Below are 26,941 nucleotides of genomic sequence, written 5' to 3' on the forward strand. Positions count from 1 at the left end.
TGAGGGGTACGAACTCTCAACCACCACCCAAACCCAAGAGGTGGATTTTGCAGCCTCTTGCCTCCCTTCTCTCCTCTGCACCCCCCTGGCTTACAATCAGTTCCTCAAATGGGCTCATCTCTTCCTCTCATCGGGGCTTTTACACTGGCAGCTCACTGGCCAGAGGACTCCTCCTCCCAGAGCTTTACCATTGCTCTGTCCTGCTTCAGGGCTCAGTTTAAAAATAAGCCTCTTGATACAGATGGCTCCACACTTAGGATGACTCAACTTAGGATTTTTTTTTTTTTTTTTTTTTTTTTTTTACTTTATGCTGGTACAGAAGCAATATGCATTCAGTAGCAACTGTCCTTTGAATTTCAATCTTTTCCCTCTCACTCTACGATGGTACAGTGGCAGCCAGTAAATGACTGATGCCCTACTCTTTGCTGTGCTTCTAAGGTGTGCTGGGTGCTCCTCAGGTTGCCGGTGTTTCGGTTTGTGTGCGCATTCAGTTTACTGGGGTTTTTTAGGACGTAACCTGAGTGTTAGTGCAGGAGCATGTGTACGGGCTTGGAGGAGCCTTAGCTCCTTGGGAGAGGAGGATAGAAGCTGGTTCTTGATCTGGTGTTCGCATCAATAATACATATTCATTCAATGGTCTACTTAGAATCTGTGGCCTCTATACTAAGCTTAAAAAGATGGACTTTTTGAAAGAATGTCAGCCTCTTCCCTGTCTCCTGTTATTTCCACTACTCTCAACCCTGGCAGGTCTATTTCTACCCTTGAGTTACACTGATTGCTGATTTGTACACTGTCTGTCCTCCTGGAATACAAGCCCGATGCAGACAAGAACCTGCCCTCTGCTGTTGTTTGCAGATAGGTGCAGCGTAATCCCTGCTGCAAGGCAGACACTAAGATAGTGACTGAGGAAGTAAACAGATGAGTTAAAAACACTTGGATTTAATGATGGAAAACCTAAAAAGCAGCCAAGGAGGTCAGCCTGAGGGTAGTAGCTTCCGAGGCTCCCAGCCCCAGTGACATGACAGTTCAGGGCTCTTGCTCTGTTAGCACCAGTCCAGAAGGCTGGTCCCTGCCCGGAGGCCACACACTGGCCAGTCTATAGCTCGTTGGGGTTGTCCTGGTCAGCATAGATAAGGAAGCCTGTGAAGAGGCTGTCGGTCCAGTAAGGGTCGTAGAAGAGCCCATTCTGCTCTGAGTAGAAGATCTGCAGCCAGACCTCGTCCCCCTGCTTGAGAGCCAGGATGGTGGAGCCCGAGGCCACGTCGTGGTTGCCAGTGTTGGCGTCGAAGGTCCGGATGCGGTACTGGCCGTTGTGCACGAGGCCGATGGCCAGGTGCTTGTTGGCCAGGGTGATGTCGTAGGTGAAGTAGTAGATGCCCGGCACACCGCAGATGAACTTGCCACTGGAGGAGTTGTAGTGGCCACCCTCATTCATCAGAATCTTATCAAACTTGATGGGCAGTCTCTCCCGAGGGTAGCTCTTGGTCACCGCCACTGAGAAAGCCGACTTGGGCCGGCCACTACCGCAGCTGCAGGGGCCCGGCAGGCCTGGCTCCCCCTTCTTGCCCTTGGGCCCCTTCTTGCCTGGTGTGCCATGCTTCCCAGGGGTACCACTGACCCCCTTGGGACCACGAGGGCCAGCCAGCCCGATGGCCCCAGCTTTGCCCTTTGGTCCTTGCTTTCCCCGGTTTCCTGTCCGGCCAGGTGGACCTGGAAGACAGAGCAGAGGGTGTTACGGAGGATTCCTCATAGGCCTTGGCTTTTCCCTTCTTAGTAGGAGCCCCCGGGAAATAGGAAGACCAAGAGGGCTTTGGAGAACCATGGAAGTGATGCAAATCTTAGCTGGGAGCCTTTGCCATAAACTTTAACTCCAGCACTCAGGAGGCTGAGGTGGGAGGATTGTGAGAAGGTCTGGGCTACATGGCAAGATCTTGGAGAGAGATAGACAGACAGACAGAGAGCAAACAAACAAACAGAAATGGGGCAAATCCTGATGGTGTAACCTGGATGTGTACCTGGTCTCATGGTAATGCCTTCCCAAACCTTTGTGAATCAGAGCAAAAAGAGCAACACAGCAATTCACTTTCTTTCTCCCTACTCCTGAAGGAGCTCCTGGTTTGTGTGCTAGGGCCTTCAGGGGGCTGTTCTGGCAGTGGATTGAGAGGATAACTGGAAAAAGCTTCAAAATACTCTGCTAAGATCCCTGCCTGGTGCGCAGGAGCACATATAGAGGTTTCTTTTTTTTTTTTTTTTTTTTGTCTTTTGTCTTTTTATCGGTACCGGGGATCGAACTCACAACTGCCTGCTTGCAAGGCAGGTGCTTATGCCGCTGAGCTAAATCCCCAGCCCCACGTATAGAGGTTTCATTGTAGTACTGCTTATAATAGCAGGAAAAAAAATAAACAAATGCCCTATCCAAAAGGAAGTGATTAGAAAATTATGGCCACTCATACTGTAGAATTCTATATAGACATTTAAAAATCGAATTATATTTTTATATCCTATAGGAAACTATCTCTAAAGTATGCTAAGAGGAAAGGCCCAGTGGCAGGATCTTGGGTTTTAAAAGGAAAACTACAACGCTAAATGCTCAGTGCCCATTTAGTCAGCCAGGTGTGGTGGCACATGCCTGTAATCCTAGCACTTGGAAAGCTGAGGCAGGAGGATTACTGTGAGTTCAAGGCCAGCCTGAACTGCATAGTGAAACCCTGTCTCGCCAACACAAACAAAACAAAACCAAAAACTCAAAAAACATTTAGTGCACAGGACGATGCCTGGCTTAGGGGAAATACTAGCTAAATATGAGCTGGCATACCCTGCAGGACATTTCTCCCACAGTAATGATTTCCTGCAAGACGCCTCTGGTTTTTCAATGTAAGTATTTCATACAATATATTTTTCTGTTAATACAACATTTTTGGCCAGTGAGTATATTGAAAACAAAGATTTATAGTTATGGTTGCTCGATGCATTTAAAAAAATAAATAAAAATTTGAGCTACATCTAAATACAGGCGTACACTGGAGGAATGGCAGAACTGAGTGTAGAGGCTGAGGCTCCCTGAGCAGCAGGGTGGCTGCTGCTGCTGGGCATCCTCGCATCACTGGACCCAAGGCCACTGCTTGTGACAACCACTTGAACCGTGAGGTTGTTATGACTTGGATCTAGATGGCCCCCAGAACCTTGTGTGTTCAAAGGTGGGGTGCAGGACTCGTCAGTGGGTTAACCCACGAGAGCTCATAGCTAGGTGTGCTCTTGGGGCTGGCCTGGTGGGCCTCCAGTCACTGGGGGTGTGACCTCCCAGCACCGTCCTTTGGCTTCCTTTCCACGAGCAGCTGCCTTCTTCTGTGCCATTGGCCGTGCCGTGTGTGCTCAGAGCCGGCCCTGGATGGTAGTCACAAGCGAAGTAAACCTCCCTTCCTTTAGGGTGTGGGTGTCAGGTACTGTGTCCAGCAACAAGAAAACGACCATGACAGTGATCAAGGAAGAAATGTTGCAGGCATTTTACATCTTGACAAGGTGCTTTGTTACATAGGCAGGCACCTCACCGCGTCTTGGGGTTTAGAGTTAGCGTGTAATACATGTACATCTTTTCTATTTTAAATAATAATTGGGAGGCTGAGGCAGGAGGATTGTTAAGAGTTTGAGACCAGCCTGAGCTACAAAGTGAATTCAAGGCCAGCCTGAACTGCATGGTGAGATCCTATCCTAAAAAGACAAAAAAAAAAAAAAAAAAAAAAAAAAATTGGGAAATAGATTTCCAAGAAACATTTTCTCAGTGAAAATCCAATTTGCAGGAACAGATTGCTTATGTCAAGGGCCCGGCAATGCCTGGTATTGCCATACACCTAGAAATGATGTAAGGGTGTGAATAATTACATAAGCAAAGGCCAGGAAGGATACACAAGTAACCAGTTAACGGTGGTTCCATCTAAAGGAGGAGAGACGAGGAGAGAGGGTGACTAAGCAGGATTCTGCTTTCTTTGCATTGTTTGAATGTGATATCAGACTGTATTTTTGCACCCCTGGGGGGAAAAACACATGTGATATGCAGGCCTGTAATCCCAGCGCTCAGGAGGCTGAGGCAGAAGATCACTGTGAGTCCAAGCCAGCCTGGACTATAGAGCAAGACCCTGTCGCAAAAATCAAAACAAGTGGCTGGGGATTTAGCTCAGCGGCATAAGCGCCTGCCTTGCAAGCAGGCAGTCGTGAGTTCGATGCCCGGTACCGATAAAAAAAAATCAAAACAAAACAGAAGCCAAAAGTAAGTACACAAAGAAGAAGGGAGCTCAAGTTGTAGCTTAGGAGTAGATGATGTTCTGGGGGTAGCTGAGGCCTTGGGCTCAATCTCCAGTACCAAAGAGGAGAAAACAGAAAAAGAAGAATAAAAAAATAAAATCAAGAAAGTCACACACACACAAAAAGAAAGTCACAAAGCTGTTCTTGATAGAGTGAAAAGAAACAAGGTGGGAGAAGGAGCCTAGAGCAGAAGGAACAGAGGAATCATTTTGGCTTGGCGTGTTTTTCCAGAAGAGTGGAGGTAAGGAACCTTGCCAGGGAGGTTGACCATGATTTTGTGTTGGGATTCTTTTTTTTTTTTTTTTTTTTTTTTTAACAGATTCATTTATTCATTCATTTTGAGACAAGGTCTCAAAATTGCTGCAATCTTCCTGCCTCAGCCTCCCAAGTGCTGGGATTATAAGCAAGCACCACCATACCTAGCTTTGTTTTTTTTAAGGCAAGATCTGCATAGGTAGCCTGAACTGGCTTCAAAAATTGTGATTCTCCTGCCTCAGCCTCTCAAGTGCATGTGCCACCGTGTCTGGCTTATGTTTCCTTCTTGATTCCCTTTTTAAGAATCTCCAGGAAACACTGAATTTTCTTTCTTTTTTTTGTACCAGGAACCTAACTCACAACCTCACACTTGCCAGGCAGGTGCTGTGTTGCTGAGCTGTATCCCCAGCCCTACTTTCCAAGGCCTTTCTGCATATGGGTTTGCTGCATATGGGAGTGGTCAGACATGATCGTAACTTCATCTGGGTTTCACGCGTCAGGACTCTGTCTCCCTCCCAATGTGACTTCTTCCTCAGCAAGAACTCACAGCATGGCACTCATGGCCCCAAGCAAGCCCGCTGGAGCACCTGCCTGGTCCTGGGGCCACTCCCCTGGTGGGAATGGAACACCATGACATCCAGTGCCTGGCTGCTGCAGGACCCTGAGTCCAAGCCATTGTCCTCACTCTCGGTTATTTTCCTGGGAAGCAGGTGCTCTGGAGAATTAGTTCCGTGTGGCAGGAGAAGCCTGGGTCTGGAGCCTACTCCCAGATTTGAAAGCTCAGGAAATCAGCTAAGGGGTGGCTAATGTGAGACGCGTTTCTCACGGTGTTCACCACCACCCAGTGAGGTGGAGGCCGTCGTTAGCCCTGGCAAGAGATGAGGAAACTGAGGTTCGAGGGAGGTAAAGACATTTGCCAAAATAAGTATCCGAGTCTGTTCCCAAAGCTCAAGTCCTTGCAGCTTTTGTCAATCACTTTAACTCCCAGTTTCCTCATTACTAACGTGGGCTGATAAGAATATCTCCTTTCAGGATGATATTGATGATCAGATGAGCAACTTACCCCAAAGTGCTTTGTCTGCGTTACAATACCATGCAAATTAGAGGCACTATTAGGGCTGAGGGTGTAGCTCGGTGGCACCGCATACGCTTAGCAAGTACGTGTCAGGCTCTAGGCTTGGTCCCCAGCACCATATTTAATTTCCCTATTGATTAAAATATACATTTGAGAATGGTAACACTTAAATTCTGGGGTAAAAGTTCAGAAATGTGAGGAATGTAAAGCTAAAGGGTCTACAGACAGTATCAATCTGTTCACTGTCAGCTTGGCACTTTTCTTGGGGAGTTGCTTTTCTGCTTTAAGGCATCCCAGTGAGGCTGTCAATCACAATGACCAGACGCCCTCACCATACACTCACAAAAATCCAGTCCTGGCAAATGGCGGCACTTCCTCTCGGTGATCAAAGTGTACGTATCCGGGATACTTTTGAGTGTGGACCCGGAGAATCAATCATCCAGAGATGCGCAGTGTGGATAAAGCCATGAGGTACGGTCTTGAACCCACCTGTTGCCATTTAAGAACTCCCAGCCTTTGAGGAGAAAGAAGCACAACCCTGACAAAGATATTGGAGTTCCTGGATTTAGCCATTCCTGAAGCCCAGCTCCAATCAGTTCCATCTGAGATTATAAACAGTTTTTATCACTTGCACCCAAAGGGGTTTTGAATAGTGTTTCAGGAGATTTGCGAAGAAAAATTGCTTAGAATTCAGAGGCAGGAACATGAGATCTGATACTCTCTTTTCCTTTTGGAATGCATTGCCCTGTTTTTAAAGAATCAGTCATTTATTTAATAAAGAAAGAGATTCATACTCCTTTATTAGCTACATAAGCCCCCTGTGGGCTGGGTGCTATCAGCTGCAGGTGGGAACAGGGATAGACGCAGGCTCTTACCTTCCTCGCCGTTGTCACCCCGGTCCCCGTCCTGGCCATCCTGGCCATCTTTGCCAGGAAAGCCCATTCTTCCCACCGTTCCCGAGGGGCCTGGGGCTCCTGGGGGTCCTGGGGGGCCCTGGGGGCCAGGCAGGCTGCAGACCAGTTGAGGGGAGCCCTTCTGGAAGTCTCTGCGGGCGTAGGCAGCAAGCAGTGGGTCGGCAGCACAGGGGAGGGCACATGCCAGGAGCACCCAGGGGATCATCGTGGTCGCCTGTGGGAGAGAGAGAGCTGTGGCAGGTGAGTGTGGCCATGGCCCGGCCTCCTGGGCAGACTGAGGGCATCTGGAGGAGGAGGACGAGGAAAAGGCAGAGGAGGTGGTGGTGACAGTTGGGGCTGTCCCACTGTGTTTCTGTCCCTTGCCTTTCTCACATCACGGCACACAGCTCACAGTGTTTTCCTGTCTTGAAGACAGATTTGGCTGAGCTGAGTCACAGACCCAGAGGACACTTAGGAGGGGCTGGATGGGGATGACACTTGTCACCAGACTGTCTTCTTCCCACGAGGCTGAATCGGAGACAGAGGCAACTGTCCTGGGACCAATGACCGGGAGGAGCTCTGGATGAGGGAAGTGATCTGTGGTGTCCCTCAGATATGTGGCGTGACTTGAAAGTCACAGAAATACTGTGAATTACAGGGGATGATTTGCACCTGGCTGCTTCTCAGGGAGACTGAGGACCCCAGGAATGGAGAAGGGAGGACACAGGGACTGAGGGAAGGGGAACCACCTGCGTGACGCGGGCAGGCTAGGAGAGGCAGCTGCCAAGGCTTCTCCACAACACCCTGATGGCACAGGCAGGCGGGGAAGTGGAGACTCAGAGAGGTGGGCAGTGGTACCCTTCAAGCCTCGCCTCTCAATAGTGTCCATGCTACTTTTTTTTTTTTTTTTTTGGTGCCGGTGATAGAACTCAGGACCTTGCCAGGCAGGGGTTTATCCCACTAAGCTAGATCCCCGGCCCCTTGCTGCTTTTTGATCAACATCCTTTCCCCTAGAATGAAACCAGGGAGGAGAGCCATCATTGCAGGCATGACTTCCGCCCAGGGGGTTGAGCTGGGAAGTGGTAACTTGACTTGAGACCTCCGGCTGGTCCTTTCTCCTCTCTGATCCTTGGGTTACCCATCTGAACAACAAACAGCTGGACTGGAGTCGTAGCTTCCAAACTTGATTGTGCATTAGATCTGCCTAGAGGGCTTATGGAAATGCAAATGGGGCTGGAGGTATAGCTCAGTGGTAGAGAGTGTGCCAAGCATGCCTGAGGCCCTGGGTTTGATCCCTAGCACTGCCAAAGAAGAACCTAACAATCAGGTGGTTGGGATGGGATGTGGTGGTGCACTGCTGTAATCCTAGCACTCGGGAGACTGAGGCAGGAGGATGGTTGTGAGTTCAAGGCCAGCCTGGCCTACATAAATAAATTCAAGGCTAGCCTGAAGTACATGGAGAGACCATATCTCCTTCTTTTTTTTTTTTAATCAGTACCAGAGATCGAACTCACAACCATGTGCTTGCAAGGCAGGTGCTTATGCCACTGAGCTAAATCTCCAGCCCTGAGAGACTATATCTTAAAAAAAAAAAAAACAGGAGGAGGAGGAAAGAAGGCGTAGTAGTGGTAGTGCTACTAGTGGCTTTACTATTCCCACTGGCTGCCAAATCAGAGCCCTAAGTACTGGGGGTAGCCGTGATGCTGGTGGCAGGACAGGACATTGCTTAAATGTTGCGTTCACATCTCCCCCTGGACTGTCAACCTTCCTTCTGTCCAGTGCTGGGAACTATGCATGCTTTGTGGCTGCCGGGGGAGTGGGGGCAGGCTGGGAAGTGAGCTGACCCTACCTCCGCTCCTGGTCACTGCAGCTGTAGCTCTGATGTCCAACAGTGGTGCGCCTTGGGGCGAGCCACTTGCGGGTTCTTACCCTCAGAGGCTTCTTTAGGTAAGTGGCTAGAGATGCCACTGGCCAGGTACTACCAGATCCTGCTTTAAACAGCCCCTGGGGAGCCCTCCTGTCTCTCAGGAGCTGTTCCTACTGCTCATCCCCCAGCTTCCCATTGTGTTGCTTGATTCCTTTTAGTACCCACACTGCCCTCTCGTGTAAACCACGCTCCTTTTTATCTTTTTAAGACAGGCCTTGCTATGCAGTTCAGGCTGGCCTCGAGCTTGCAAGGATCCTCCTGCCTCAGCCTCCCAAGTACTTGGATTACAGGCGTGGATCACCATGCCTGGTTTATCTTCCCAACTCTTAAAAAAAAATGCAGTGACATCATATAGTGAGAAAGCTGTTTTTTTTTTTTTTTTTTTTTTTTTTTTCCCAAATTCTTCAATTCCAATTAAAGTAGGGTTAGGGTTAGGCCTCAGCTTGGGGATGGTGTGTGTTTCATATCTCTCTATCCCTCTGCTGATATCTCTGTCAACTAGCACGCGCGTATAGCAAGCTTTGCCTGTTCCTCCCCCTCCACACAGGCATTCACCAAAGATTCATGAAGTGTCTACCACGCACCTTGTGTCCTTTGAGGACACAACTGTGAAGCACAGAGTCTTGGACTTTACATCTTAGTGCTGAGAAAGACAATAAATATACAAACAGAACATTTAGTATGTAGATACAGTAAATGTACAGAAAGGGAAAAGCCAGGAAGGGGATGGAAATCTTGGATGGGAAGTGACAGTATGTGTATTTTTTTTTTAATTTAGTAAAGTTTATTTGAACAAATAACAATTCATAAATAAGGCAGCACTCCAAACCAGGAGTTTAAAAAGCTAGCTGTGAACAGAAAACATTTACTGCTGCATGTGCTTCCTGTAATCACAGCACTCAGGAGGCTGAGGCAGGATTGCCGTTAGTTTGAGGCCAGTTTGGACCACACAGTGAATTCAAGGCCAATCTGAACTATACAGTGAGACTGGGTCTCCAAAAAAAAAAAAAGGTACAACTTCAGAAGCAGCTTGGTTGGTTCCTGCAGGGTGTGTGATATGGGCTAAACCTGACATGGGCGTGGTCTGGCTGTCAGCAGCTTGTGATTGGGTGAAGCTCAGCTGCTGTGATTGGCTGATGCTCAGCTATTTGTTACAAGGCTATGCTCTCAGGTGGCAGTTTGTTTACATATTAAGTTGCAATTTCATAGGGATTTAAGGTATAGGGGTAGCTTTAGGCTGATTTTAATTTAACAATATCAGTAGGTTTAATTTAAAAAGAATGTGTAAAAATTGAAAAATCTTGAGACTTAGGCCTCTCAGCATAAAATGAAATTTCACCATCATATTAAGAAAAAGTTAGGAAAAGTGGAACTGTAAAATGGTACAGCAGGCATGGAGGACACTATGGAAATTCCTCAAAAAATTAAATTTAAAGATAGAACTGCCATCAGATGGCAAAGCCCCAAAGAGTCAGAATCAGGATCTTGCCCAGATTTCAACACTCCCGTGTGCCATGCAGCATTATTCATAACAGCCAAGAAATGGTGCAGCAAAAGTGTCCCTCGTTCACTGACAGATGGATGAGGAAAAGCTGGTTTATACAAGCGGCGGACTAGTACTCGGCACAGGTGCCCTGGCTGAGGGAGCAGGAAGGAGCATGTTCTCCTGAATGGAGGCTGAAATGTGAGTGCCCTGAGGGTGGAGAGCTCCTCCCTGACTCCCTTTCATAAAGGGGCAGAGAGGGGCCAAAGTAAAGCTGGGGGAGACCACGTGCTAGGGATTTAAAGTTGCAGTTTGATTGCATTGATCATATTTCTAGTGTCCTACTTGGTCACAATAGGTTGCATAAACACTAGAAGAGGTGGCAGGCAGGTACAGCAAACGTCATGATAGTTCCAGGTACACAGAGGTGCTTGGAGAAAGCTGTGGTCCACACACTCCCCAGGCCCTAGGATTGGCCTCTCTTCCCTTTCCTGCTTGGGAGAGGACAGCTGGTTGGCATCACCGATGGGCCTCCCACAGTAGGACATGAATTTTCACTGTGGGGGGAAGTGGAGAATTTTCACTGTGGGAGACAGGTCAGAGGCAGAAAGAATCCTCCCTCTAAGGAAAGAGAAATCCAGAAGAAACAGAGAAGGTGTCGGCCCCCCGCACCTGCCCCCATTCTGCTCTGCTCTTTGTAAAAGATAGTGACATTGAAAAAAAAAAGAAAGAAGATAGTGACATTGTTTCTGCCGTGCTAGGCCAGTGCTGTAACACTGAGCCACTTTGGCCCCAAAGAGGACTACGTGACCACAGCTGGCTGGCTCACGCTCCAGCCTGAGTGGAGTAGGGGTGCGGCCTTGGGACCCACGAGGAGGAAGGGCTTTCTCAGAACTGGCACTGTGGAGACTCTGCATCCCCAGGGAAGTCCCAGCACCTCAAGCCAGGAACAGTTTTGGAAATAACGGGAGAGACTAGATGGCTTCCAAAGCTGGAGGGGGAGGGAGGAGCGTCCCGGGCCTCCAGCGCACCTCCAAGAAAAACAAGGCTCAGAATAGCCATAGCCTGGGCTCTACCCCACCCTACCCCCTGCCACCTGGCACTGAGAAAAGGGGGCAGGGGAGCAGGAAGGTTAACGAGGAGCCAAGATCCCACTGACTCCAGACAGGTTCACTTCCAGGGCCTTTGACTCAAATTTAAAATCACAAGCTCGGGAAGGCTCAGATCCTTCGGGGGAAACAGAGGCAAAGTGACTTTATCACACACACCTTACTCTGCTCTGCCCTGTCCCTTCCTCCCTGGTTTTGTATTTGTTTTCCCTTTTCTTCCCGTTTTATGGAAGAGGAAACCGAGACTCAGAAGGGCTCATTTGCTCATGTTTACACAGCTAGCTGGTCGCAGAAGTTATATATTTGAACTTGAATTTGGCTGCCCCTAGCGCCCAAATGCTTTCCATTCTGTCAGCATTTCTTAGATTTTTCTCTCAAATATCCTGAATTACAGAAGAGACCTTGAAGCGTATGCCAAGCCGCACACAGAAATAGAAAAGTCTCTTGATATCTCATGCTTTATTTTATAATTACACATACAAGCACACACACACGACATGACTTGGAAAATGTAGACATGTTGTGTTTGCCTTCTTAAGCTACCCTGAGTATATGGATGCTTTGGGAAAACCTTCTGCCCCTTGAGAGGCCCACACTTGGCTTAGGTACCAGATTGAGGTGAGGGGCGCCAAGCCCTGAATGCCCCCAGAGCCCCAGTGTTCAGGATGACATGCCATGGGCTGAGCCACACGATGAGGGTGCACAAAACACAGGTCAGCCCCCTCAGTGGATCCTGCACCAGCAGCCTTTTCCCTGCCGTGCTCACCACCCCCAACCCCTTCCCTGCTCCCACAGCCAGCCAGAGAGACAGGCTAACACAGAAACCAGCCACGTCCTTCCCCAAGACCCTCCAGCAGCTGCAAATAGCAAATATCGGAACCCCCATGCAGCCTTCGAGGCCCTAAATGACCTGGCTCCAGCCTTGTGTTGGCCTCACTCAGCTCCTCCAGCCTTGTGTTGGCCTCACTCAGCTCCTCCCTCTTCCTCACTCCCTGCAGCTTCTTGGCCTCCTGGGTGCCTCAGTAACTCAGGGCTCCACCCTCTGGCTTGCTGGCTGTTTATCCTGAGGTGTTTCAGCTTAAATGTCACTTCCCTCGGGCCCTCCGGGATGTCATCTTCTGCAGCTCTCCTTTTGGTCATGGATCTTACTTTCTTTCCTGGCCCTGGCAGTAACTTGCCGGTATTTTTGGTTACCGCTCCCCTGAGTCTCCTGCTAAAATGTAAGTCTCTGGAGAACAGGCCCCAGTTGGTCACCTGGCTTTCTCACGTACAATGAGTATTTAAGAAATAGTTGCTTGATTAATGAAAGGAAAGGCAGCATGAGCGTGTGTTCGCTCTCACATGCTCAGAAACATCCATAATAGAGAAAACAATCTCACTCCAAAGGCACCAGTACCCTTGACTCAAATAACTTTCCGACCCAAGCCAGACTTCATCTCTCCTTCTTTGACCTCCTACATGTAGAATTTCCCGGCTCCCTGAGGCTGGGGGAGGGCAGTGTTGGCTTGCACATACTTTAGATGCTCTATAAATAGCTGTTCAATTGATCAGAAAGTAGGCTCTAGCTCTGCTAACTACCTTATTGCCTTTTTCTATCTGCAGAAAGTTGTGAATTGGATAGGGAAGGGTTCATTATGTTTCCTGGCTGAAGAGGAAAACTGTTGGCTGGTTACACCCCAGAAATGGAATCGTGAGGTGCTAAACTTGGCTGAGTTCTGAGGTCTGGCTTTAATTGGCCCAGTCCTGGGCTTCTCACCTCTCAGCAAAGCAGCTAATGACTCATACAGACAGACACGCGTTCTCGGAAAGCCAGTTCTAGGAGCCGGGGTGCCGCAGCCCAAAGCCTGCTGTCAAGGGACAAGCCTTTCTCTTTCTGCTTCTCCCCACCCCGTCACACCGACATGACTCTATGCGGTGATGTGAAGGGTGAAAGTGGGGCTATGTTAGCTCCTGGGTCCTCCTGGTACAGAGTCTACCAGTAGAGAGTCCCGAACACTTGTCTGGCCCTTGAACGCCTGGGTGCAGAATGTTTCCTTGGAAATCTGCTCATGGAAGTTATGCTCCAGTAACTACTTTATTTGAAGTTTCAAACAATGCTTACCTGCGTGAAGAAGAGCTATGGGAAACCCAACTCCTCAACTGTCTAATGGAAATAAAGGCAGACTCACCGGACCATGGAGTTTGTGGGAGGAACACAACAGTGCATTCAAAGTATCGAGCACACAGTCTGACACTGTACCAGCTCAGAAGTTGGGCCCCCAGAAGCCTGCAGTCTTCACCTCAGAGCCCCCCAGAGTTGCCTTTAGCCTCAGTTCTCATTTCCTCTCAGAGAGGCCCAACCTGCCCATGCTCAGACCACCTGTTCTTCCTTTCAAAGCCCCAGGCCCGACTTGTGATTGTGACTTCCTAACTGTCCATCCCTCCTGCAAAATGCAGGAAAACAGGGCCTCTGCTGTTGCTCCTTCTTGTTCCACCAGAGCCGGCTGGTACCCACATACAGCACTCTCAACACATTGTTGCTAAACAGTCTTGAGCAAAATAGCCATTCCTATAGTTACTAAAATATCAACAGACTCACAAGAGATACCAGCCTCCCAAGGTGGCCTATAATCCTAGCAATTTGAGAGGCTAAGGCAAAGTCAAGGTCAGTTTGGGCAGTTTAATGAGACCCTGTCACAAAAACAACTGGGTATGCAGTTTAGTGCCCCTTGGATTCAAGCTCCAGTACAAAAGCAAAATATTAGCCTCGTGTGGTGATGCATGCCTATAATCCCAGCCAGCACTCAGGAGGCTGAGGCAGGAGGATTGTTGCAAATATGAGACCAGTCTGGACTACAAAGTAAGCTCAAGGTCAGCCTGTACTACATGGTGAGTCCTTGTCTAAAAACAAAACAAACAAACAAACAAAAAATATTTGGACAACAAAGTTACACTAAGCTACTGGGGAAATAATGCCTTGAATTCAGAAACCACTAGGTACCTTTGTAACCTACTAGTCAAGGGATGGTGAGATGTTATTGTATCTAACTGGAATTCTTCTTCCTCACCTGTAAAATGAGGATAAGGACACTTGCCTTACTGGGCTGTTCTGAGACTTAAGTAAGATAATGAATGTGAAAACGAAACACCTAAGTTACAGCCCTGTTCAAAATCGGAATTGCCACACACTGCAGGTGAACCAAGGGACAGCGGCCCTGACCTCCATCAGGAGCTCCTCGCGTGGGGACATCTCACCCTGGCGGAAGGAGTCACCTCAATCTGACCCAACAGGACAGTTTTCCCTGGAGTTAAAAGCAACAAGCCTGTGTGTTGGGATAACAGAGTTTGCTTGCAGATGAAGCTTGCAGAAAACCCGCTTTCATGGGAGTGAGAATTCCATAATGGAAAACACCCTGCCCTTTCCAAATTCCAAGAAACAAATTGGAAGCAGCCTTCTCCGGTTCTCTGAATGGAGGCGAAGGGCCGGCTGCAGCTCTGCACAGTGCCCTCGCAGGGCCCCCTTTGCTGGGATTCCAAGATGGGGGCGTATATGGAAACTCTCCAGTATCCAGTGTGCAAATAACAAAGGATTAGAAGTCTCAGAGCCCTCTTGCAGCAGGCCACCGAGGGAAAAAGATTGATCTGCTATTTTCTTTCTTTGTTTCTTTGTCTCTCTGTATTTTGGCTCTGCTGAAAGAAAAAGAAAAAGAGGTCCAAGGAGAAATTATGACCTAAAGAGAGGACTCAGAAGCCAGGATCTTGCAGGCTTTGTCTCGGCGATCATTCCTAAAAGCACACAGGAAATTGGCCTTGGAATTAAAGCGGCACAATTGGATCTTCTGAAACATACACTGGAGTGCTTTCAAGTCAACAAGCATGGCGTATAATGTGGTGGGTAGTGCGGCCCACCCTTCTGGGCCCCAGGAAGCCTTAGGGCTGAGCTTCAGCTGTCTGCAAGCCAAAGCCATCAAGCTTGGGGCCTGCCCACAGCTGTGGCTGCTGTTTTGTGCAATGTGGAGACTGAGGACTACAGAGAGGGAGAAGGACACAGCTGTCATGCAGGACGTGAGGGGGAGGGAAGAGGCCAGAGGGTGCTTGGATTCCTGGTTCCAGCATCTCCAGAGAGCCGGCTTCCACGTGGCAGGCCAAGATGGTGGGGGAGAGTGTTTGAGCGCCACCAGCCAATCAGGAAATGACACAAGTCACTTCACATGGCCTCACTGCCTCATTACAAAGTGAAAAGAAGCAGATGAAATTAATTCCAGTGTTATTTAGCCCAATTATCATTTTAGCATGTAATCATTGTAGAAATTATTAATGTGACATTTTAATTCTTTAATTAATAATACTAAGCCTTTGGAACCCAGTGATGTATTTTACACTTGCGACACTTCTCAGTTGAAACTGGCCACATTCAGAGTGGTCAACAGCCATGCAGTGGCCACTAGATTTGTTCGACATAGCTGCCTGAGTTCAGATCCCATGGACTAGCTATCTGTGCTTGCTGTGGCATGTCCTTCAAAAGGTCATGTGAGGGCGGGCATTGTGACACATGCCTGTAATCCCAGCACTCAGGAGGATCAGGCAAGAGGATTGTTGCAAATTTGAGACCAGCCTGGGCTACAGAGTGAGCTCAAGAGCAGCCTGAACTGCATAGTGAGCCCCTGTCTTAAAAAAAGACAAAAAACAAAACAAAACAACCCCCAAAAATAAAAAACAAAAAAACCCCAACAAAACAAAGCAAAATCCAAAAAGTCATGTGCTGGACACTTAACCCTCAGATTCATATGTCAGTGGGAGCTGTAGGTGAGACCTTTGGGAAGTATTAGGGGTAGGTGAAGTCATGAAGGTGGGCCCCCATGATGGCATTGGTGGCTTTATAAGAGAAAGTGCAGCCCAAGGCAGCATCTTGGTCTCACATGTGATGCCCTCTACATGTTACGATGCAGGAAGAACCCCTCACCAGTGGCTGGTGCCATATTCGTGGGCTTCTGTGCCTCTAAAACCATAAGCTACATAAACCCGTATTCTTTGTTGTTTGTTTGTGATACTGGGGCTTGAACCCAAAACCTTTTTGCTGAGCAACACCCCCAATCCCCTCCCTCTTTTTTATTTTATTTTATTTTTTGTTACTAAGGATTGAACTTGTGACCTTGCACTTGCCAGGCAGCCACTTGTGCTGCTGAGCTAAACCCCCAGCCCTCTCCTTTTTGAGACAGGGTCTCACTAGTATATCACATTGCTCAGGCTGGGCTCAAATGGCCTCCCAATCTACCACAGTTCTGCAATTACAGATGTGTACTATGCTAGGCTTAAACCTCTATTCTTCATAAAGTATTTGATCTCAGTTATTTTGTTAAAACAGACTAAGACATTTTACAAGTTACACATTCTCTTTCCTTTGGGCTCTTTAGCCTCTAAAATTAAAGAAAATCATTATGAGGATTTAATTCTCCTAGAATAAGGCCTGGCATGTGGCCAGCAGTGTAAAAGCATTAGGTAGTTTCACTTATGTTAGTTTGAGTGTATTTCTGTCAACTTCTACTGGAAGAGTGTCCTAAGTTTGGCCTTTGTACTCAACTGCTTCTGTTCTGAGGCAAGGATGGGGCATTGCGTTTGCCCTACACCTTTGAGACATCTGGTCAGTTTGTGCCATATAACACAAAGATAAATGAATCAGTGTGATAGTGCTTATGTCATCAAAGGCCAAGGGCCAGATGGGAGATTGTGTGTGCTGTGCGTGTGTGTTGCTTGGTGCCAGGGTGTGGGACACGGATGCCCAATGAAGCCGTTGTTCGTTATCATCACCTTTGAGGCAGACACTGGGGATCTGGGGGAGAAAAGATGTGATTGCTGCTCTCTCCAGGAACAGGGTGAGCCCTATAATATGCAGCTATATGGACATTCTGGTCCACTTATGTGACCAAGACAGGACTTGTGCTCCTCTTTTTTTTTATAACACATTCTCCTAAGAGTGTCCAGGACCAGCCAGGAACAAAATTTGCTGGACCAGCTAGGACCAGGGGAACAAAATTTGGGGGCTAGATGAATCCTCAGAATGGTATAGAAGGAGCCACACTTGAAGATCTAGGAATTGAGGAAGAACAAATTCTCAACTTTGCAGAGCATAGGTGAGAAAAGGCTACATTTTCTTGATTTCTTGGGTTGGTCTGAAGCTTTCTATAAAATCACTTTTGGCCAGGCCTTGATGGACATTCAGGGTGACTCTAATGATCTGACACAGGTCTAGCCTTAGAGATCACAGAGTTAGTCTGGTGGTTAAGAGTCATTTTCTAGTTGTTCAACTTTAGGCAAGTTATTTAACCTCTCTTGGCCTTGGTTTCCTTATCTGTAAAATGAGAACTGTGTAGTCTTATTTGAATCATTTGAATTCAAAGTAGCATGATGTAAAAATATGTATTGTTTCACTCTCTATATAAAATCAGAAATAACTCTAAATCTCCAAATGAAAAATTTGTCAACAACTTGAAAGAAATGTGAATTGTAAACTTCAGACTCCATTTATGTTATAACCACACGATAGCACTATTCTAATAGGTAAGCAGGCATTCATGGTATCTTAGTTACTTTTCTTGTTGCTGAGACAAAATACCCAACATTCAAAGTTAAATAAAGGAAGGTTTATTTAGTTCACAGTTTATAGAGGTTTCAGTCCATAATCAGCTGTTTCCAAGGCAGGGTGGCATGGCAGACAGGCATCACAGGGGAGCAACAGTTCATGTGGGTAGAAGATAGCAAAGCGATGAGGGGTGATTGTAGCTCATTCTTATATCTTTTTTTTTTTTTTGGTCTTTTTGAGACAGGGTCTTGCTACGCAGTTTAGACTGACCTTGACCTTTGTACCCCAGGCTGGTCTCAAACTTGCAAGGATCCTCCTACCTTATCCTCCTGAGTGCTGGGATTATAAGTGTGTGCCATCATGCCCAGTTTCTTTCCTTTATATCTTATCCAACTCACACCCTTAATCCTAGCTCTGCAAGATGAATCAATCCCAGTGTCACACATGATCCATCCACCTGTGGAAAAGCTCCACCCAAGACTGCTTTGTAGGGACATCTAGATATAAGCTGTAACATTCCACCCTTGGACCCCCAAAGAGTTGTGCACAATCCTTTATGCAAAAGGCATTTTGTCCATCTCTAAGAATTGCCCAGATCCTAACAGTTTTCAGCACTACTGAAAAGTCTAAGTCCAAAATTGCCTTTGAGATTTAAGGCAAACTTTTAGCTGTAAGTCCCTGTACAAATGAAAAACAAGTTAAACACTCCCAACATTCAATAGCAGATGACAGACATTACCATTCCAAAACATACAAATAAGGACATACAAAGGAATGAGACCAAGTCAAGTCCAAAATCCAGGAGGGCAAACATTAAGTCCTGTAGTTCCATGTTCAGCTTCCCCCGCAATCTGCAGCAAAATAACTCCAAAGGCCTTGGGAAGCTCAATCCCTATGGCCTGCTGGTGGTTGTAGCTTTCATGGCTTCTCTCTGAGACCGTTCTGATTCCTCCTTGCAGTTTTCCTCAAATTATCTACATTCCTGGTCTCCAAACTTCTGCATTCTCCACTACACCTTTGGTTTCACACTCATAGCTAAACACACTGCTCTTACAGGGGCACACTGCCTGGCCTTTTTCTGAAATCTGGGTGGAAGCCTTTTTGAACCCACAACTCCTGCATTCTGCATGCACCTAAAATTAGTACCATGTGATGCTACCAGCTGGAGCAAGAGCCAGGCTTTCCTCTCTCTTGGCCATAGTGGTTAAATGCCTATAAAGGGAATCCTGAGGAACAAATTCCCTAGGCCAGCTTTCCTGCCATTCTGGAATATACTGTTTTGGGGCTCTCTTATGAAAGTAAAGTCTTTTATCTTTGCAGTTCTGAGACTGCAAAGGCTGGAATCCTGTTGGTTCTTGTGATATCCTCTGGCCATCTTTTCTGTTGTCTTCTGAAATATTTGATCTTTTCTTGCTAGTTTTTTAAGCAACCAATTTCCTCTGTTCCATCTTTGCAGACTGCAACTTTGCTGGGGTTTCCTCTCTGACCAAACAACACTTTGAATCATTTTACTGGGCTCTTTGCTCTTGATTCTCACCATAAATCTGGCTCAAAAGCCAGGCCACTGCCTCAACATTAGACTACTTTGAAATTTCTACTTCAGGATTAATTAGTCTGCCACCCTTAATCTCAGTTTCAGGCAGCCTCTGGACATGAACAAAATGCAGAGAAACTTTTTGCCAAGGCATAACACACATCATCTAGAGTCCAACAACCTATGTAGTCCTTTTTCCCAGCAGAAACCTGAGTCTGGTCTTTATCAGCAGAATTTCTATCAGCTTTCTGATCTTCTGAGCTCTGACCAAAGTCTCCCACCAAATAGTCTTAGGTGTTCCAGCTCTATTTTTTTCAGATGGCATCTCCAAATCTTTCCAAACTCTTTCCTCAAGGTTCCTGAACTGCATGGTCAGGTATAGTCAAAGCAATGGCCCCACTTCCAATACCAAATTCTTTCTTAGTTATTTTTCTCATTCCTGAGACAAAATATTCAACACCCAAAGTTAAATCAGGAAAGATTTATTTAGCTCACAGTTTGTAGAGGTTTCAGTTCATAATCAGCTGACTCCAAGGCAGGAGGATGTCATGGAAGAAACATTTCACGGTGGGCAGAAGTTAGCAAAGCAATGAGGGGTGACCACAGCTCTGTGTCTTACATCTTTCCCAGGATACCTGCCATTAGGGTAGATAGCATGCACTCCCTTAATCTTAGTGCCCTAATCCTACCATTGTATCAGAAATCTCCAGCATCACATATTCTAGATCCATTCACCTCTGAAAAAGCCCCACCTATGACTACAGGAAGCTTTAGTGGGACAAGCCATAACACCTGGCATACTTTAGGAGGTGAGTTTGAATTACCTGAAGACTTCAGCAATGTCTCCTTTGTGTAACTAGAGAGTTCTCATTTCTCTTATAGAGTAATTTTGAATATCAAGTGTGATAAACACAATGAGCAGTACACAGCAAACACTTAATAACAGTGTCATTCTGGTATAAATTCACTGTGAGAACACAGCCAGAAAGCGTATCAGGGAAAACGTGTGGAGGCTCAAGCAGACCTGGGTTCACATGAAGAGCTGAATATTTCTGAGCTTTGGTATGACAGCAGTTGATGCTATTTTCTAGTGTAATAGTATAAGTGTGTATATAACAGGATTTCTGTAGGTGTGCCCTGCTTTAAAAAAAATTGTAAGACTTAAATCTAGTCATCCCATAATCAACTTTTTGTTAAGATTGTTATGTGCAAGAATCCCATGGGGGATTAAAAAGATACTGGATCTGACCCTGCTACCCAGGAAGTTACATCTAGATAAGCATGACCAACTGGTGAGTCAATGGCCTCATGCAAGCCACAAATCACATCCTGGTTTTTCTTTTTGTTTTAATTTGAAATTGTTAACACAATAAAATTTGGGATTTAACATTTTTTTTTACATAGTCTCATTGTGTAGTCCACAGATGGCCTTGATCTTGCTAAGCAGATCACAGACCCAGCTCGCCCCAGATTTCCAATTAAATTCACCCTAACCCCAGAATCCATGCTCCGGGTCAGTGTGCTCCAATTTCATTTATGGCAGAGACGCAATGTGGTAAATGCTGTTGAGAGTATATACTCTCACTGTGTGCTCTATGGGCGTTCTATTTAGTCCCTGTTAAGAGCAAATTGGTTAATTCCTCCAGCCTCAGCTCCTTATTATTATTATTATTAGGTACAGGGATTTGAACTCATGAGCTGGCGCTTGCCAGGCAGGCACCTACTCCACCGGCAGCGCCTTATTCTTAAAAAGGATGACTGTTACGTATGTCTTTGCACTGGCAAGATTGATGAGACGATGCATGTAAAGAAGCACAAAGAAACTCTTAGTCACTGCTAGGTGCCATTAGGTTCATCTCCATCCCTGTCATCATCACCATCTGCCTAGTGTATGGAATCATTAATTTTCAGATGAGAAGAGGAAGAACAGTTTGAAAATTTCAGCAGACTTAGGAAAAAGCAAAATCTCAATTGAACATAGAGAAATCACCAGGGATGGGAAGAAGGCAAGTTCTAAAATATGCCCGTAACACTGCTGCTGTTCAGAGGCAGAGCATGTGCACCAAGGCTTTCTATAGTCCACACAACCCCTCTCTTCCCTCCCCCAGACTCCTCTCAGTTCAGGCTGGCTTTGAACTCAAGGTACTCCTGCCTCAGTCTCCAAAGTGCTTGAATTACAGACACGAGTCACCATTTCCAGCTGAGAGATTTTCTATCAAAGTAAGAATTCCCAGCTTTTCTTGAAGACCTGCTAGCTCTGGCAAAACTGAGCCTGGGTTTTTATAGGTTACCAGCTGGCTGCCCCTTGCGATGGGGTGTCACGACTGAATCCTGTCTCCCCAAAGTTCATCTGTGGAAGTCCTAACCTGTGGGGTCTCAGAATGGGACTATCATTGGACTTGGGAGTTTTAAAAAGGTAACTAAGGTAAAATGAGTCGCATGGGTAAGTTCTAATCCAACGTGACTTTTGGGCTTGTAAAAAGTGGAGATGGGGCCACAAACATACACAAAGGGACAACCATGTGAAGACACATAAGAAGCTATTGGGAAGCCAGAGGGAGGGGTGTCACACATGCCAACACCTTTACCATGGAGCTCCAGCCTTAGAAGCATAAATAACTGTCTGTCCCCCATCTGTGGCACTCTGCAGTAGCCCAAATGAATTAAAATACAAGTTCTGTATTCTTCAGCAGCCGGAGTCATCACTATCAGTGCCATTATCGTGCGTCTACACACATCACACACAGCCCCTGCTGGTGTCTGACTGCAGCCTCTGACCCAGGGTACAAAGCTATGGTTTTCTATCTGTGTTGTATCGTCTTCCTTCATTGTTTTGATGTTTTCATCTCCTTTAATTATTCCTACAGTTCTAAGAGGCTGATGTCATCTCCACTTGGCAGAAGACAACATAGCCCAGAAAAATGGAACGTTGTAATTCACAAGTCAAACATACCCAGAAACCTGGGCTTGCTAACTGGAGACCAGCACTCAGGTCCCTTCTGAGCTCTCTGCCCACAGAGGAGTTACTGATAGGATAATGATGGATGTGTTACAGAAAGAGGCATTTATAAAAGTGAACGAATCTGGGAAGGATTACAGGTTTGAAAAGACATTTGGCAGTAGAGCTTGGTTAACAGGAATCTGATTTATGCAGGAGTTCTCATGAGGGGAGTTGTGAATGTCTCTTCCCCTACTGTGAACATTTGGGAGCAGGTGACTGAGACTCTGGGAGAGAATGTTCAATCAGCAGGGGGAAGGAGGGGAGAAGGAGCAGTAAGGCCAGAAAGCATGGCAACATTCGAGAAGCAAAAAGTGACAGCTCGGGGAACTCACTGAACAGCGAGGGGGACAGGAACCGCTTTGAAGACGACTGAAGATGTGTGCAGAGAATTTCAATTGACCTGTGCAGTGCCAGACTATGAATATTGTAGGAACAAGGCAGGTCATCCTTGCAGATATGTAAACATGTTCAAGATACCTTGTTGAGAGGAAAAACAATCCAGTTGCAGAATGGAATGTAAACAATTATATATGGAGAATTACTTCTAAGTCTCTCTCTCTCTCTCTCTCTCTCTCTCTCTCTGTGTGTGTGTGTGTGTGTTGTGTGTGTGTATGACACAAAATCTTGTTTAAGGGGTTACTTCTTGGGAGTGTGAGGACTTTTACTTTTCACCTTTCTGAAATGTCTGGATTTTTTATGATGAGCACTAGTATTTTTATAACTTTTTAAAAAAGGAACCCTAAGGCTTAAGCATTGTTGAACAGGCCAGGGTGTTGTCATTGCTTGGAGATGGCAGAAGCCAGCCACCTGCCTGCGGTGTGAGTGATGGGTCAAGATGGTCACTGTGATGGTCTGAAAGGGTTGTGGGGTGGAGACTCAGGACCTGGTAGCTGAAAGCAGAGGCATGGACATTGTTCCTGGGTGACAATGATCCCACGCTGTTGGGGGGCAGAAACAGGAGTGCTAACTACATGCCAGGCTTCACTGGACAGGACACTGTGCGGGACACTGTCACTGACACTGCTGCTGGGTCAGCACGGTGAGAACACAGGGTCTCTGGAGACAGCCCATGGAGGAGAAGTCAGGAAGGTTCTAAGGGATCTGTCTGTGCTCCAAGAGCAGAGGAAGAGCTGGTAGTGTAACTCAGTGCACAGAGCCTTTCTAGTCCAGGCTCAAGCCCCAGCGCTAAAAACGACAAAAACAAAAATCAAAAGCAGAGGTGAGGGTGTAAAAGGGCTCAGGGCAGTAGGGATGGGATGTGGCTGAGAGACAAGACTCTGGGATGGGGCAGCAGCCATGGGGACGGAGAAACAAGATCAAAGTAGATGAAGACAAACAAGAGAAACAAGATCAAAGTAGATGAAGACAATCCTTGGAGAGAGGAGTGTGAGGAAAAAGGGAAGGAAACGAGTTGGCAAGAACTGGGGCACATCTCTGAGTGTCCTTTCTACCTCCAGCTCGGTGGGCCCATCTGGACAGTGTAGTTGAAAAGTCTCCTGAGGAGCCAACGAGACAAGGCACGCAATGAAAGCTAACTGGGATTATCAGCCCAGGTAGTGGACTCCAACGGTTCGGCTCCTAGCCAGCAGCCTAGCCCAGTCTCTCTTTCGAGGGACTGTTTACTCCAGCGCGGGGTCATTCCCTGGCGAGGCGTCTGCGACTACGCAGAGGCCTTCAGGAATGTTAACTCGTGTTACCTTGTGCAGCTGAGGTCTGGCGACAGCAAAGAAGGGCTGCCCAGTGCAAAGTGAGTGGCCGCCCGCAGCAACCCCCCTTCTGCCTTGCCCTCCCGCAGTGCCCCCAGCACCTCTGCTTCTCCCCCACCGCGGCGCAGGACACTCACCTTCGGAGCCCAGCCTAGTCCAGGGACGTCCGGAGCTGCAGAGGAAGCGCTCTGTGGCACTCCGCGTCCCCGCCTCCCTCAGCGGCTGCCCCAGCCCTGCGCTGGCCCCAGGCATAGTTTTCCCATCCCGTCAAGGGCCGGGGCCTCCCCCACCGTGTCACGTGGGACGGCCGGAGCTCCTCGCTCCCTTTTTTGTATCGGTTTGGAGAAAGCTGCAGGCGTGTCACTGCGTCTCTCCATGTGTAGGACTTGGCAGTGTATTCGAGGGTTTTGTGCAGCACAGTGTTATATCTGTGCCTTCCTGAGTAGGCGTGTGTCCTAATATCTCCCCCGAGTGGCCTTACACGTTTATCTGTAGTGGATCTGAGGGTGTGCAGAGGCACTGACAGCTGTTAACAAGAGAACATTCCCCTGTGCCGAGTGTGCACGTGCTTGAGCTTAGTTGTGAATCCGTTGCATGCTGCATAGTAGGCAGCATGCGTGTGCATAGGTCCGAAGATGAATCAGGACCTGTGTGTGCACAAAAGTGTGCGAATATTGACAGCTGCTGCAGCTTGGTGTGGAACCAGAGTGCACTTCACGCCGAGTGTATCTGATAGTGGCTGGATACCTGTGCACTGGTGCATGTTTAGTTGTGTACATGAGTGTGCCCAAACACCTGCGGAAATGTGCATGCGTTCTGTGTGGCATCAGTTAAGCGTGCAGTTGTTCCTGCTCTGATAGGTGTGCGTGCCTTGGCGTAGATTTCCTAGGGTTGTGTGCACACATGTATAGTGAAGGTAGGTGTCGCTGTATGCCACGGCTCATCTTTCTCCCCTGGTAAAGTGACGCTTTCCTGGCCTCACTAACACCCTGCATTGGTCTCCAGTCACTGGGAGAAGCAAGATGTATCAGAGGTCTCGGCTTCCGGGTGTTGCAAGCAGAGAGATCCTTTTTAGGTGGCAGGCAGACATGGAAGGGAAAAAAAATCATCAGAAGTTGGGTTTTTCCTTCTTCCCCCTCCTTCTGGTCTCTTCCACCAGCTGCCAATGTTTCACAGAGCTGTCAGAGCATCTGGTCAGCAGCTGGTACACGATGCAAAGTCTACAGTCTGAATCTTAATGCAGATACAGAGACCTTTGAATTCTAATGGTGCCCCCCACCCCAGACAAGTCAGTGAACCTCGTAGACCATGTTTTCTTTTCTGAAAAGTAGGGAGAATAATAACTGTATTACCTGCACTGTTGCTTCCCACAGTTGGGACCCTCACCCTTAAAGGGATTTGGTAAACCATCAAATGATACAGACAATTTTTTTTTTTGAGGAGGAAAAGTTTATTTAGCTCACAGTCTGTAGAGGTTTCAGTCCATAATCAGCTAGCACCGAGGCAGGGTGGCTTCCCAGAGGAGAGCAATTCATGGCAGCAGAAGACAGCAAAAGCAACAAGTGAGGAGGAATGTAGACAGTATTAATATTACAAAAGTAACATTGGAAAATACAAGTTTAATGTGACTATAACACCTATTTAATCAGCATTTATTATGTGTCAGTCTCTGACTTAGTCACATTCTTGTTGCTGGGACTCAATACTCGACTGTCCCAAATGCAAGGAGGAGAGGTTTGTTTTGGTTTGTGTTTTCAGTCTGCGGTTGACTGGCACCGATGCAGGAGGGCATGAGAAGGGCCTGGGCAGAGGAGAGCTGCCCGTGTCACCGCCGCCAGGGAGCAGAGTGAAGGGAGGAGCAGGTGAGGGCCAGGTCACACACCCCACGTGGCTCGCTTCTTCCGACAGCAAGCAGCTCTAGTGCACCCAGCATCACCTACCACACGCGTGCGGCTCTGGGGCCATTTTGGATCTAAGCCAGAACAGTGCTCAAGCTGGGTGCTGGCATCCCAGAGGAGAAATGATTGGACTTGGCGCCTGCCTTCATGGAACTATGTAGGGTCTGGGGGGCTGGCACATGTGGTTACGGGTGAAATGAACGTTAAAGGGAGAAACGTCGAGGATACAGCCGGGTGGTAGGGGAAGCCCCGGGAAGGTGACGACTGAGGCTTGTCGGGTGTCTTGGAGGTGAGAGCTGTAAATATGAAGGGAAGGACGAAATGTGAAGTGGGGTGTTGGGGGTCAGTGCAGATGGCTGGAAAAAGCTCCTCTGTTTAGCAGCCGTCCTGGGTCCCTTGGGCTTTTCCTAGATGTGCCAGGAAGGAACCAGGTGAGGGAACTCTGCTTAGAAAGCTGAGAGGCCATTCGGACTCTACAGGGCTCAGGAAAGCCCTCTCGTGGGGCAGAGCGGGGCTCCGTGTGTCTGAGTAGCCTCATGGGGCAGAAGTTGAAATCCCCGCTCTCCTGTTGGTGAGGAAATGGTGAGTGCACCGTAGAGGAGGGGCCATGCTGCCAGGATGGACACCCAGGAAGCGTTTAATTACTGTTTGCCCACTGAACCGATGGGGCAGATATTTTTTGAATTTTCTGAGGAGACCTGAACCCACGGTGCCTGAGTCAAGCAGAGTCCTTGAGCCTTGTGCTATGGGTCCCACTGCAGGTGATTTAGAATATTTGTCAAGTGGCAGCTCCAGGCACTGTAGGAGCTGTGGCAAGCTAGAATGGAGGCCAGGCCTCTCTCCCTAGTTTGTTTCTGTGTTTAATTCAGTCTAAAAAACCTTTATAACTTCTTATAAGTATGAAGACAAAGAGATGTGCTTCTGATTGAGAATGCAAAGTACTCTAAGAGGCAAGCGGGGGTTAGTGCCATCAGGAAGGTATAAAGTGTTCCAAAGAACAGGCCAATTTCCCCTTTTATTTGATTCATTTCACATTCATTCAGGCCTGGAGGACTCTATAACACTAGATGGTAGGAGATAAACGACACCATAGCATTTTACCTGATAATCTAACAAGGGCAGACATGTGCCCACTGTGGCCAGCGGGCTTGCTCACAATGGTCTATGGCTCTCTCCGTGTGCTTTCCGGTACCAGAGAGGCT

General features: G+C 47.5%; 1 protein-coding gene across 1 annotated transcript; it reads right to left on the reverse strand.

The window, feature by feature from the left end:
* Nucleotides 1-919: 919 nt before the first annotated feature.
* On the reverse strand, nt 920-24,139 carry C1qtnf2 (C1q and TNF related 2). Its single transcript, XM_003473333.4, has 3 exons — nt 23,979-24,139; nt 6,505-6,757; nt 920-1,710 (listed from the first exon to the last, which is right to left on the reverse strand). Exons 2-3 carry the CDS (start codon nt 6,746-6,748, stop codon nt 1,097-1,099), a joined length of 858 nt encoding a protein of 285 aa, XP_003473381.1. The 5' UTR covers nt 6,749-6,757; nt 23,979-24,139; the 3' UTR covers nt 920-1,096.
* Between the last annotated feature and the right edge of the window lie 2,802 nt (nt 24,140-26,941).

This window comes from Cavia porcellus, unplaced genomic scaffold (genome assembly GCF_034190915.1).
Source record: "Cavia porcellus strain 051 isolate PalLab524CR breed Dunkin Hartley unplaced genomic scaffold, mCavPor4.1 scaffold_19, whole genome shotgun sequence".
Taxonomy (NCBI): Eukaryota; Metazoa; Chordata; class Mammalia; order Rodentia; family Caviidae; genus Cavia; species Cavia porcellus.

Excerpts from the sequence above, each read along its gene's own strand:
- C1qtnf2 (XM_003473333.4), bottom strand. The coding sequence starts at position 6,748 with ATGATCCCCTGGGTGCTCCTGGCATGTGCCCTCCCCTGTGCTGCCGAC. Across the intron at positions 1,711-6,504 it reads GGGTGACAACGGCGAGGAAG|GTCCACCTGGCCGGACAGGA; the intron begins GTAAGAGCCTGC and ends TCTGTCTTCCAG.